Source organism: Populus euphratica, unplaced genomic scaffold (genome assembly GCF_000495115.2).
Source record: "Populus euphratica unplaced genomic scaffold, PopEup_1.0 scaffold85.1, whole genome shotgun sequence".
NCBI classification, from domain to species: domain Eukaryota; kingdom Viridiplantae; phylum Streptophyta; class Magnoliopsida; order Malpighiales; family Salicaceae; genus Populus; species Populus euphratica.
The window spans coordinates 1,231,646-1,246,036 of NW_011499898.1; the positions used below are offsets into that span (position 1 = coordinate 1,231,646).

The following is a 14,391-nucleotide window of genomic DNA, read 5'->3' on the forward strand; positions in this document are numbered from 1 at the left end:
TGTTTGGGAAGAAAGACTTGATTTTTGCATGCTCGTGGATGTCTTTTTTGTTTGTTCCCAATTCCATTTCTCTTCTTCATTGAAGAACGCATCTCTACCAACAATTATCTTTCCTATTTGAGGTTGATAAACCTTATATGCCTTTGAGGAGGAGCTGTACCTAATAAATATGTGTGGTTCTGACTTTTTGTCAAGTTTATCCTGCCTGGCCTGTGGAATGTGAGAGAAACATAAGCAACCAAATACTCTAAGAAAATTGAGTGAAGGTTTATAGTTATACCATGCCTCAAATAGAGTTTTATCTTTTAATACCTTGATGGGTAATCTGTTCTGCAAGAAAATAGCAGTACTAGCTATTTCAGCCCAAAATGTTTTGGGCAACTCCTTGTCATGTAGTATGTATCTGGCTATCTCCATTATGTATCTGTTTCTCCTTTCACCTACTCTGTTTTGTTGAGGAGTGTAAGGAGCAGTAAGCTGGTGTTCAATGCCAACTTCTTCACAAAACATATTAAATTCTGCTGAAGTGCACTTCTTTCTATTATCTGACCTTACAGCTTGAATTTTGCAGCCACTTTGATTTTCTATCATTTTTTGAACTTTCAAAAAACTCTAGCTACTTCTGACTTGAATTTCAAGAAAACAATCCAGTACATTCTTGAAAAGCCATCAATAAAAGCAATGTAATATCGACTACCTGCTAATGATTCAATTCTTTGAGGACCTGATACATCTGTGTGGATTAGCTATAACTTGTGAGTGGCTCTCTAAGATGAATTTGGGAATGGTCTCCCATTTTGTTTATTGTATTAACAAGCATGACAATTCGGTAAGTAATCTTTAAAGGTTGGTAAGCCAACTGTGAGTTCACTTTCCTACATAAGTTGCATACTTTGTAAGTGACAATGACCGAGTCGCTTGTGCCATATCTTAGTGTTGCAAGCTTTCGTGGAGAATGCAACAAGTTCTTCTTTGATAGGATCAAAGGAAAAACTTTTTCCTTTCATTCCCACTTTCAGAATTTCCTCACTGTTGACATCCAATATGTGATATAAACTATTTTTAAAGATCACTTTAAAGCCTTTTTCAATCAATTAGCCTACATGACAAATTTTGATTAATTTCTAGTACGTAAAGAACATCAGAAATTGTTTTTGTGCTTGCAATGTTGGTTATGGTGATTGTCCCTCTTTCTTTGACAGAGATGTAATCACTATTGCTAATTTTGACTTTAGTAATGTCAATTGGCCTCGAATCTTTGAAGAGTTTCTTGTCATTGGTCATGTGGTTGGTACAACCACTGTAAATTAACTAACTTTCAGTCGAACTACTACTTGCAAAGTAGGATGCTACAAAAAACTGATCTTCATCCTCTTGTTCTGCAACTTGGGCATCAACTTCTTGCTGTTGAGCTTTTCCTTTGCAAATTACTGCTTTATGTCCCATTTGATTGCATTTTAAACATTTTGCATAAGGCCTCCTTCAACATTTAAATAGAGGGTGACCTTTCTTTTTACAATGATGGCAAGGAGGATATTTATCCTTGAAGCTTCCTTTTTTGCTTATGTTCTTATTTAAAACAGGAGTAAAAGAATTTTCCTCTTGACCTTTCTTCTCTTTCCTTTTGTTTTTGAAAGCTCCGTGATGTTTTGCAAAAAAAGCTTCTTTAGTGTTAACCTCTTGCCTCATATGTCGTTTTTGCTCTTGTGCCTATAGGGAATTAAGTAATTCTGCCAAAGAAATTTTTGATAGATCCTTGGTATTTTTCAAGGTGGTAATTGTCGCTTTATGCCTTTTAGGTACTTTGAAAGGGATTTTTTCTACAATCCTTGAGTCACTAAATTCAGATTTGATTAGCCTGATTTTATTTCCAATTTCAAGAAGTCTATATGAATACTCTTTAATTGTTTCAAATTCCTTTATCTTTTGCAACTCGAAATCTTGTATCAAATTTAAAACTTGCTTTCGTCTTATCCTTTCATCTCCCGCATAGTCTTCCTTAAGGTAATCCCATATAGACTTGGCTGTTTTACTAGACATTATTCTTGTGAAGATTGTTGATGACACCGCAGCAAACAAGTATGCTTTGGCTTTCGACTTCTTCATCTTCATCTCCTTATGAGTTTTCATCTGTGTCATGGTGAGATTGTTTGGAAGTACAAGAAACATCATAGTCTTCTTCCACTGCTTCCAAAAGATCCAAAGCTTTCAAGTATGTCTCTATACGTACTGCTCAAATGTAGTAATTTTCTCCATTGAACACTAGTGGAGTAATTGAGGAGAAACTTGTTTCAGCTTCCATGATACGTCAAGCTCACACATAGATCCTTTATGAAAACTACTTTGATACTAATTTGTTACTTTTAAAGAAAGGAAAGAGTATAATAAAGGTAGAAGTTTATAGATACGCAAAAAGAAGAAAGACAGGAGAAAGATAGAAAAGTAGGCAATGAAATGCAAACTAGGAATTCAATTTTATTATGCAACAAGCTTAGCTTACATTATATAAAAACAAAAAAAAAAACTGAAACCGAGAATTAAGCCATGAACAGCAACATGTTTCAACAAACTAACCATTTTCTAAAGACTAGGACAAACTAAAAACATAATGGAAGCATAAAACAATTTTTGATACTTTCTGATACTTAGACACGCTGCAGTTCTAAAAAACAATCAACTAACAAAGGGGACCCTTCTTCTATCTGAGGATGATCGTGACAGCATCACAGGAGATGGCAGCAGTAGTTGAGCTTCTGCTCAAGTTGCTTTTGAAATTCCAGAACCAGAATTTTTCTACTTTGTGCCGAGAAATCAATTGAAAAGTTCCAGGTTGGTCATATCTGGTCACCGTTCAGTGATGAGGATGGCTTGCCAAAGTACTATGGTCAAATTATGAAATTCACTCTGACCAAGGTTTGTCAGAGTGAATTTGGGAAATGCCTATATATTGCGGATTCTTAAGGCAAAAAATGGAAAAGCAGTCCTATTCATCTACTGATTTATTTTCCAATTGCATGACTGGAGAATCTGCTGGTAAGAAAAATGAAAACACCATTTTGCCGGGGAAAGGTGAAGTTTGGTCTTTGTACAAGAACTTGTTCCCTGAGATTTAAAAATTCTGACTTGGAAAATTGTGAATATGATGCGGAGGAAGTCCTTGATCAAAATGGTTTTCAGTTAAGTGCTTGCCATGGGAGTTTCTCTGTACTGAGCTGCTTAGATTCTCCCATCAAATTCCTGCTTTTCGACTGACAGAAGAAAGGTGTGGCAGTCTCGGAGGCTTCTGGGAACTTGATCATCCAGCATTGCCTGTTCATTATTTTGCCCTGAATTGAAATCACAGGTTGACAAGTCTAATGCTGTATATTTTTGCTAGATTGTTGTTTTATCATGCTTCAATAGTGATTGTATTTCTTTTGTAAGGTTGAACCAATGCATTGAACACGCTCTAGATTTTAATCTTGAAAATACTCATGATTAGGCCGAACTCAATTTTGTTTGCAGCGTATTTTCTTCTAATTCCTCTCATGCTTAATACCCATGACAGGAACAAAATTCCAGTTTTCTCCTGGGAACTTTAACTTGGTTGCTTGTAAATTTAGTGGACATTTTATTTTTTATTTTTATGTTCTTGAATTAATAAAAAAAAGGTGCCTGTCTTCAGTGAGAAAAGAAGAAAAAGCAAAAAAAGGCTGCTGCAAGCCTTTGCCTATCCTCTACTACCTCCAGCTTCAAAGCCGCACAAAGATTTTCAAAACCTACAGGTTTAAAACCGTGCTATAGGTTCAAAGGGCCAAATTGTACGGAACAATGGCTTGATTTGTGCCCCCCCGAAAGCAACAGCTTCGTCTTGAGTGAAGTGAATCCACGAAAAAGAAAAGGGGCATTCCGAGAATTGAACTCGGGACCTCTCGCACCCTAAGCGAGAATCATACCACTAGACCAAATGCCCTTTGATGATCCTCCGAACAACCTATTTATTTATATATATATATTCATTCCATATTCTCCACTTGTGCACATATTAAAAATTATAAATACAAATTCACACTATAAAGGAATACTCACCACCATTTATTTATTTATTTATTTATCTTGTAAAATAAAATCATTGAAAGTTAAGACACTTAAATTAAAACAAATGAAATTATAAACATTTAAATAACATAAAAAAATACTTAATTAGTAATAAATTAAAAAAAATTCACTTTTAATCTATGAATATATTAGTGTGCCATGTGTCAATTTAACGACAACATTAGCATTTCAACCTTACAAAAGGAATTGATTAAAAAAATTTGAAAGTTAGCAAACATTAATGAAATAAATAAAAATAGAGACTCAAATACAAAAATCTGAAAAGCTTATGCTCTCAAAATATTATTAGCAATTGTATTACTTCTAAATTTGATTGATCCATGATTAGGGCAAAATATATTAAAATCACTTCAGTAAACCCTCAGTAAATATCCAATTTAGTGACATTAGGAGCTTTAACGGAATTAATTTTGTTACAAAGACAGTTTTGTGATCCCAAAATGAGCAATTAGGTTCCAATTATTTAAGAACCCAAAGAGAACTTGAAAAACCTGATGAGTCAACTTGAATCCTAGAATCTCAGTTGACCCAACCTAACTAAAGACAAAAACCCAACGAGTTAACTTGAATCCTAGTTGACCCAACCAAACTGAAAAAAAAAGAGTCAAGAATTATTAATTTAATAAATTAACCCCAAACCTAATCAAAATCCAATTTAATTTTTATTGTAAAAAGACATTGTTTTTTTATTTTTAAAAATGAAATTATATTGTTTTAATTGATTCAAATTAACTGAGTCTTGATCTGAATCACAAACCAAGCCGAGTTTGACTACCATGCCACCCAAATTTGCATTTTAATTAAATATTAATGAAAAACGTTAAATATAATTGAATAATACATGTACGAAGAGAACTTGTTTACCTTCAAAAAAGCACAAGCTAAAAAGGCATTGAAATTTATATTTATTCTCTAAGAAGAAGAAAAAACTGATTCAAATTTCCCTGGCATCATTACATCCTCCTGATCACTGGAGGTTGAATCAAACTGAAATACTAGGATAACTAACTCTAGCCTTAACCTATGATCAAAACCTAGGAAAGGAAAATGAAGCAAGGATTGCACTAACGTAGGTCACTGTCTTACTTATCCAAAATGATTCCTAAAATGACAAGTTTTTAATGCTTTAAACTAAATTAAACTGAACAGAGGAGAACACATTATGAAAATAAATGAAGCAAAACTTGCTAACACAATTATTAAACCTAGCCCGGTTTGGCGAATAGGTAAGCCTTGGGCCGAGTCATAAACCAAGCCGGTTTTAATTCCTACGCGACCTTACGTTGTATTTTCTGGTTTTGGTACATGGAGAAATTTGTATCCTAGGGCATCCATTAGCAGCAATCGTCAAGCCAGTGGTGTTAAATAATTTCTCCAGCTTCATGTCCAGAAGCACTTTCATCCTCCATGATATTTACAAAAACAAAGCCCATTGCACAAGAAAGAAAAGATCTGGACAAAGCAAGGGATCATGCATGTGAATTTCCTTCATTTGGCAACATACCTTGAAATTGTCTAAGAACAAGAACTTACTGTATGGTATTTCTTAGTCTGTTTCCAAGTTAACTGGGTGGTGAGAAACAACAGATATGCACACCATAAATATATCACGAGCATAATATGCTAGACCTCATTTCACTATGATACCAACTCATACTGGATTCGAGTTCTGGTTCTGGTTCTGAACGACCTGAACTCGCCAAGCATAATATTGAAAGTACAATGAGTTGAGGCTCATAGCTATCCCAAAGCCCAAAACAGATGAAAGGAGTATCGCATAAATGACCTTCAGATGAAGCTGCAACAATAGTTTTCAGATGATTCAATCAGCATAATCCAGGCTTCAAATCAACATGAATCAATATCAATAATGCTAGCAAATTTGGGCTTGGGAGTCGTCATGAACTTATGAACTTTCAAACTTGACATGGTAAGGTAAAAGGAATTCAGATTGTTACATGATATCTCAAAAAAGAAAAAAAAATACATGGTGCAGAAATTTACCAACATCTCTTTTCTTTTTCCACCATTGCCATGCAGGTTGATTTAGAGCTTTTCTGTATCTCATAGGCTCAACAACTTGAATAATCAATGCCTTTTATTCGTTTTATGGTTTATAACTAATGCATTGCTTTTTCCTCCCTTAATTATTTACTTACAGAAACCAGAAAGAAAAATTTTGCCTTCTTTTCTAGCTAGGGAACCTTCAAGCCAGGGCAATTTGCACCACTTGGGAGACCAAAATATTCAACAGAGATGAGAATTAAGTTTGGCTAAAACAAACTATCATATTCCTCACTAACCTAATGAGTAGGAACAAGCAAAGCAATGCCAGGAAAGAGAACATGAGAAAGACACATTCAGACCACAAGCTCTGGCTATTAGAAATTACATTGCAATAAAAGAAAATAAAATCTCAGGTCACATGGTACCTGATCATCACATGCAGTGGTCAGTCAAGCTTATAACCAGAATGCAAAACAAAATCATTAACCTAGATTATGATAGCTTTTAATGAAATTTGTTCCAAGAATGGACTCAACTTGTAGTTATCTTAAATTCTTAATTGAAGCTTGTCTTATTTGATTCATCCAGCAATGCCTATGCCTTTAACCATGATTATCTGTAATTCATCCAGCATATCCCGTGCCTTTAACCATGATTATCTTTGCATCTTCACGGTTATGAAATGAACTAACAGATATGACTCACCATACTGTAGAATATGTGGACAGTGATGGCAACAGATGCAAACTCAAGTGCAGCATATGTCCATATATACTCTCTGATTGCTGCAAGTCATGAAAACATTTTGCATGAAAACTCCAATTAAAATAAAAGTTTTGTAAATTCAAGGCTCAGAATATACCTAGAATGACCGCAAAGATAGATGACAAAAGGCCCAATGTAAATGCAAATGGTGCAGCAACTATAATTGCTTGAGTCTTCATGTCACCAACCTGCAGAGTTTTAATACACATGATCAGCATTTCTGCTCTTAAAGATAAACTACAAAAAGTTCTAGTCATGCGCCTTCTCAACATTTTCCATACAATATCACCATTATGCTCTCTTATTTTTACTTCTGAGCCTAGGCAAGCTTTCTTCAGATCATAATTGCAGGGACCTAGTCAACAGTCTTATTTGTTTTGATCAGCACAGTATTACAACAAACCCAAACCAACTAGATGAACCTAAACAGGTATGTATACAGTAGAACTCATCAGAACAAGATATAATCGAACCTTCTAGCTTTCAAAACTATATAAATTTGTTAATTCTACATTTTTCTACAGCAGGAAAACAACATACCAACACTTGCTCCAAGAAGAAGAAATAGCATATGGTGCTAATTAAGACAAGCACAACAATGTCCTGCCAGGCACTGCATTAAACATCATAATAACTAAAAAATAAAATTAGCAGAAAGTCGAAAGTGGAAAGTGAAAATTCATGACTAACTGGCTGTGACTGAAACTTGAAGCACATTTCTCTCACCAAGGATGTAATGCATAAGGACATCGTGGAATCATGATATTAAAGATAAGGCAAATAGATCTATGACTATGATGACAGCTTGTATTACCTTATTAGCTGCAACCTCTGGTGACTCTGTTCCTGTCTGTTATTTCTTTGGGCTAAGCTTGTTGCCCGCAGCAAAGTTACAGGCAAGTTCTTAACTTCTTGCCCGCATACATCACAATACTTGTTTCCTTTGGTGCTAAACCACTTAATTGCACAGTCTTCATGTACAAGTCTAAGGTCACCTTTGCAACTGCATTCCATTTTGAGTGTATTTCCTTCTTCACATACATCAAAACAGATCCTACATACAGCTTCCTCTTCAGCAATTTCTTCATCATCAGCTTGCATTGGAACAGGTGTTATTTGATCTGCTAAATAGCAAAGTTACTCAAGGATATGGTGGAAGGATAGCAATGCAAGGATCACAGGCATAAAGAATTCATTGACATTACAATCTGATATGATGAGATTACACCAGAGAAACCAAGTGATGACAACACTTAAGAGTATGGGGTCCATGACTCCCAAGTAATAGACTGGAAGACACCAAGTTTGAATAGCATCCAATGGGAACCCAGAATCAGGACCTATAGAAGGTACTAAAATACTTGAATTATGCATCTTCATTGGACTACCCAACAATACCACCCTGCCCCCCTTCTCTAAGGCAGAATGCAAATCACATGAATTTTGGCATAATTGTTTTTTATTGTATTCCTTTTTTTAATTTTAAGAATTTTTAGTTTTTCTCAGCTTTGTTTAATTAAACAAGTGGTTTATTAGAAAATTGGTAGTTATTTTAAGATTTTATTCCATTTCCAATGTTTAATATTAATAAGTTTCCTAGTTGTACTAGTCCTTTGGCAATCAAAACATTGATGAATAATTAAGATTTTTGTGAGTTCTCCTAACCTTTTTTGTGTTTGTTATTTAGGATTTTTCAGTGCAATTGCATGTTCCATCAAGTGGTATCAGAGCAAGTTCAGCTTGATTGATGGATGAGTGATAGCAACCAACCCAATGAAACACCTCAAGGGATGAAAGCCATCCAAGACACTGTGTGAGTCCAAAGGACAGCATCGATACACCATAGGTATGGCAGTTACTTAGAGTCACTCATTGAGAATTTTGCAATGACCGAAGAAAGTCCCAATGTCTTGATGTTAGATGCAAACAGGTATCATGGATACAATAGATGCTGCACTAGCAAAGGAGCTCATAGTCAGCCTTTTCATGTTCTTGCTTTTAAATAAATTTCGATTGAAGATGATAATAGGGACAAGTATGACAATTTAACTGTGGTCCCAACAAATTTCGATTGAAGATTGATGTTGGCACCTTTCAGCAGAGACCTAAGTGTTGAAACTTACAGAATTGCTTGCTAATAAGACAACAAATTTCGCTAAATATATTTTGATTGACGATCATAATAGGCACAAGTATAATAGATTTAATTATGATCCCAACAGATTTCAATTGAAGATTGATGTTGGCAACTTTCAACAGAGATTTGAGTATTGAGGAACTTATAGAGTAGCTTGCTAATTGTGATAGAATAATCAAATATGCAAGACTATCAAAGGGGAAGATTGCGCAATTGGCTGAGAACAAATTGAAAGGAAGAGCTTCTTCGTGATGGAAACAAGTCCAAGATACTTTGATAGCAAAAGGTGTCGTATAAGATGAGAGGTAAGAGATGGTTTTATTCCCATGGATTACAATGTGATTTATGAAGCCTAAAGCTACAATTGGAGCTTACATAATAGTAAATGAAGTAGCTGCTTCATGTGATGACTTTATTAACAAACAAATCATGTAAGGAAAACAAATGTACAAGTGAGATGGTCTTTTTAGCAAGTAAAGATTTCAAAAGGTTGTCATGGACACTTCCAAATTTAATGATGCAAATAAATTTGATAAAGCCACTACCTGTGACCACAAGAAATGGAGGATTTTTCTCTTATGGAAATAAGCTTAAAGGAAAATTTTAGTGGAACCTATTTCAACAATATGTAGAGGACATGTCTTTAAATAACTAGATTTCATAGATTTTGCAACCATTAAGAAGTCATACGTGGACTTCCTAGGGATAGAAAAATACCTCAGCAGATTGAGGTTTTTCTTTGCCCAACCAAAACACTAATAGTATGTTTAAAAGGATGGGGTCAAGGACGAGTTGCTTTATGAAAGGGTTAGTTGCATGAGTATATTCCTAGTGTCTATGTCTATTCATTTGACATGGGAAAGCTCAATTTCTGCAATAAACTTGATGGCAAGTTTTTTCTCAAATCTCATGACATTTGGTAAAATTATTTTTATTGTATTCCTCCTTTGATTTTTTAAATTTTCTATGATTTATTAGGTTTACAAAATTTCAAACACAAAAATATAAAAATAAAAACATAAAAGGTGAGGAACTTAAATAGAACTGATCAAAGATCTCATCAATTAACCCATCTACAACATTAAATTTAGTCACATTATGCAATTCCTAATTATATGAGTTGAAGGAGCAAGTTAGGGAGCTTCATAAAGCAATGATTTTAAGGAGCAATAGAAATAAGGAAATGAAGCAACATATGTGCTAGTACATACCATTGCTAGGATCTGTTACAACATGCTCATCATGAGTAGCGAAAGATGCAGGTCGGACAATAACAACATTTTGCCCAGGAACAGAAAGGGACCTTGGAATCACATGACCAGCCACTTTCTGAAAGATAAAAAAAACTATTCAGTTATTCTCTTCAACAATTGCCTAGGCTACTAAACCATGCAATCTCTGTTTCTTGTTATGGGAAAAAAGAGAGATCATAATGAACATTTTTTGAAGCATTATATTTATATATATGGAGTCAACAATTACTTGCTTGAATAATTGCTTCTTGGATCATCTCTCAAAAAATCTAAACAATTTGAATTAAGATTTGAGTTCATAAACAAGGTAGCGGCGAAAATCAAACATAGCTTACTTCTATTTTATGAGATTCACCAGGCATTGTTGCTGAATCAGGCATGGAAACAGAAGGGGAAGGGGACAAGTTTGATGCAGGTGTGACAGGAAGAGAAGTGCATCTTTCCCAAGAAAAAGCTGGCTTGAAGCTGGCCATAATAGGACTATCTAGAGCTGTTGTGTTGTCTGAATTAAGGAGAGAACTCTTCTCACCATCAGGGGCAGCAGGTTTTCGCTTAAAGCTGAAAGTCTGCAACAAGCTTCCTGATGAATTGCTTTTATATGAATTTTGAGAGTGGAGTAAGCCTTTCCCACTACAGCTACTGCCAAAACCTACAGGCCTAGGGGGGATTTGAAGTGAAAGATCAGAGCGTCTTTCACCTGGTTCTGGATTTAATTCTCCATTTGAGGGTTCTGAATTTTTGGGATCAGCCTGCAAGTGGGACATGAAAAATCCAAGTCATTTGCTTTACTAGCTTCCAGAAAAAAATATCACACCAGAACAGAATAAATGACAAGTCTATTACAATCACATGTGAATCTTGCAAACACCAGATGAACCAGATGCATAAATATAATTTGTTCCTTGAGGAAATTCTTAGCTCCATAGATATCCGGCTTTCTTGGAATGAGTTTTAGGTTTTTTTTAGTCTTCAAACGAATGTGGGAGAAATAGAATACATTTAGACAGCTATCAAAATTAGGTTAAATTTTAAGCATTTCCATTATGATTTTCCTTTCTCACCTTCCTTTGAAGTTGGGTCAACTGGTGAAGGGAGTTAATTACTTGAATCATGTGGTTTTACTGATCTACATAATTCACATTTCTTATGGGAACAAAATCTAATTGAATACCGTGGTTAGGAAATGATTTCCACCAGTCTCCTTCCAAAACTATGCTGTTCATACAAACAACGGGGCCAAAACTGAAAAAAAGAACGGACATGTATTGAGTTGTGAGCTGCGAAGTAATTGCACAGAATCAGTTTCAATTCAATTTTTAGAAGTAACAAAAACAGATTGTTCCTAAACAGCTCTACTATAATACTATTCTACTACTCCAGCAAAGAAGAAAGGCCTTGCAATGCTGTAAAATTAAGAATGCAAACTAGGGACCATCAGATATAAGCAGGAAATACCTCTTAACGTATTTTCAGGTTTCCTTTACATATTCCATGGGCAGCAGTCATCTTAAAACCTCACTGCTAGAAGCACTATCACTTAAATGCCAAAAAGCAAAAAGAAAATGAATTCTTCATAATTCTGCTGTCCAAAAACATTGCAAGCACTAAAATTTACAGAATAACAGACGACATAATACTCTCATGTATCCCAGCATCTGTCTCATTGGCATTTCATCACCAGCAAGGATCTATTCATGTTCTTATAGCCTGAAATACACAAAAGCTTTATGCATATATAGACGTCTCAAACCTTAATGACAACCTGAAATAGCTTTTCCCACTTCCCAGAAACATGAATTCCACTCCATGGCTCGCGCAACTACAGTTAAGTGAGGGGGCTAAACCCAGAATTTACTAAATTTGCAGTAATCACACCACATTTTGTTCAAAATATTCTTATACCCTAAAGCAAATGTTCTATAAATAAAATAAAGCAGAAAATCTATGTATCTATCCAATATATCTCAGGCAAACCAACCAATAATTATACCAACAATCAAATTAATTTAAGCAGCAAAACCTCGCCAACCCCATTAAAAGATAGAGATTGATATAAAGATTTGACGACATAAAGTTGAAGACCTACTCTTTATTTGTTTTTAAGTAAAACAAGCAAAGAAAATCTCTTTAAAGATTTTAAAAAGGCGGGGGACTCAATAGGACCAACCAACCTCTGCTGGAGAACCATCAGCAACTCCATTGTTGACTCCTGGCTGAATTGTCTGCATTACTTCTTTTTCTTTCTTTCTTTTTCGTTTTGACAAATTTCCTCAAGATTGTGGAATAATCTCAAAAGGGGCATCAATATAGAATAATATTAGTAAATTGAAACCATAAATAGGGCGAGAGGGTCAAAAACACCTAAACAACAAAGATTGAGAAAGAGAGAATCAAGGAATAGAGAAAAAAATGGGGAGAGAGAGAGAGTTAACGTCGCTGTAATGTTACTGCGTTTCCACGTGTGTTCAAAAAGAATTTATGGAGTAGAAACATAACACTGTTATGGTGGCTTCGAAAAAGACGAGAGAAGTCATCTTTCTCTATCCTGCATTTAAGCCATCGTCGCCTACTCTCATCTTTTTCATTCAGCTGCGACTCGCTCTCGCATTATCTCTCACACCTCCCCCCCACCCCCCCACCGGGAATGGAATTGTGAAAATGAAAATGAGATTTTATTCTTATTTTAGAGAAATATAATGAAAATAAGAATAATAAATTAAACATAATTTTATTCTCATAAGAAAATGGATGTGGAAATAAAACTAATAAATGAATGGATTTAAAATAAAAAAAAAACATGTTATTTTTTATTTGTTGTATACCAACTTTTACTATTATCATCAAAATATTTTTTTTAATGTATATTATTATTGCATCATTTTTATTATAGAAAAAGAAGATTCAGGGAAAAAATAAAGGGAAAGAATAAAAAATCAAGTCAATAATATTTTAATGTTTTTATCAAAATTTAAATCTGATGTTAACAAGTATAATTTTTAAAAAACACAAGACAAATTGTTAAATCCAATAAAATTAGTTTTTCTTATAATTCATTCGCCACCTTATTATAAGAAAAAAAAAATTGTACTTGGGCCAGGCGATGCTAGAAAAATGGCAGCCTTTGCTCACTCAAATTTTACTTGCCAATCCTGGGCCTACAAACTCTGTTTCAGGTAAGCTTTATATATTTTGTATTTTAGCCCATCAAACTCTGTGGTTGACAATTTTCAAGTTATAACATCCTGTTGATTGTGCATGGCCATTTTTGGTGAGCACTATCTGCTCCGGCCGCCCTCATTTCTGCCAGAAAAAAAATTTGGTCTCTGACTGGGGATCGTTCAAGAAATATCCAAGTAGTCCTGAAAGTTGTTCCTTACCGTTTATGACCAATCATGGGCCTCCAACCTTAGCTTTGCTAATGGTGTTCTTGCAGCTGCCTCTTGTTTTCTGCAGCCTGCTTTGTCTTTCTCCTCACCATTTTGGTTTTAGATTCGACAAAAACAAAGTCATTTTCGATTTCATGTCGTGTTAAAATAAATCCTTTCCATTTGACCTGTCAGGTGCAGACACCATCTGATGATCTCTGATGAAAAACACGTCCAGAGGAAAACTGTCTGGTCTGTGTGTATAATGCATGATTTATGAAACCAGTTGGCCACACATAAAGAGAGAGAACATGAGGTTTAAAAATGATCTCCGGAAAGTAAAGATAGATGTCTAAAAAACAACCTCTCCTTTCATAATTAATCGTTTGGCTGCAGCTCCGGCAAGTAGCATGAGAATCTTGTGAAACTTCAACACTGTAAGTCGGTAGCAGTGACAGGATCTATGACTGGCATGGTACTATCCCCGACATATTTTTTAAGCTCTTGATGATCATCATGCTGGTGTGATTCTATAGCAGCAACATTACAAAAAAAAAAAATGAGAGACATTAGTGATTTCTAGCGATTCTAGATACATGTTTCTATTCGTCGGGGCAGCGTTCTTATGATTTTAACCTTGTGGAAAAAAAAAAAAGAAGAAGAAGGATGTGCTTGCTGTTGGGAATACAATTGTTTTTTTCAAGTCATTGAAAAATTAATTGAGGACAATTTGACACGGACACTTTCTTTTAGTGCAGTTAAATAA

At 34.9% G+C, this 14,391-nt stretch overlaps 1 protein-coding gene and 1 non-coding gene across 3 annotated transcripts; both read right to left on the reverse strand.

Moving 5' to 3' along the window:
• Nucleotides 1–3,880: 3,880 nt before the first annotated feature.
• On the reverse strand, nucleotides 3,881–3,952 carry TRNAP-AGG (transfer RNA proline (anticodon AGG)). Its single transcript has one exon. It is a non-coding gene; the product is annotated as a tRNA-Pro (tRNA).
• Nucleotides 3,953–5,551: 1,599 nt separating this feature from the next.
• On the reverse strand, nucleotides 5,552–12,863 carry LOC105132430 (uncharacterized). 2 transcript variants are annotated; one of them, XM_011035941.1, is made up of 8 exons: nucleotides 12,432–12,863; nucleotides 10,596–11,009; nucleotides 10,219–10,336; nucleotides 7,685–7,994; nucleotides 7,411–7,483; nucleotides 6,968–7,058; nucleotides 6,811–6,890; nucleotides 5,552–5,896 (listed from the first exon to the last, which is right to left on the reverse strand). In XM_011035941.1, exons 1-8 carry the CDS (start codon nucleotides 12,486–12,488, stop codon nucleotides 5,750–5,752), a joined length of 1,290 nt encoding a protein of 429 aa, XP_011034243.1. In that variant the 5' UTR covers nucleotides 12,489–12,863; the 3' UTR covers nucleotides 5,552–5,749. The 2 variants fall into 2 exon arrangements, with proteins under 2 accessions (XP_011034243.1, XP_011034244.1); XM_011035942.1 differs by having other exon boundaries at nucleotides 7,685–7,991; nucleotides 12,432–12,862.
• Between the last annotated feature and the right edge of the window lie 1,528 nt (nucleotides 12,864–14,391).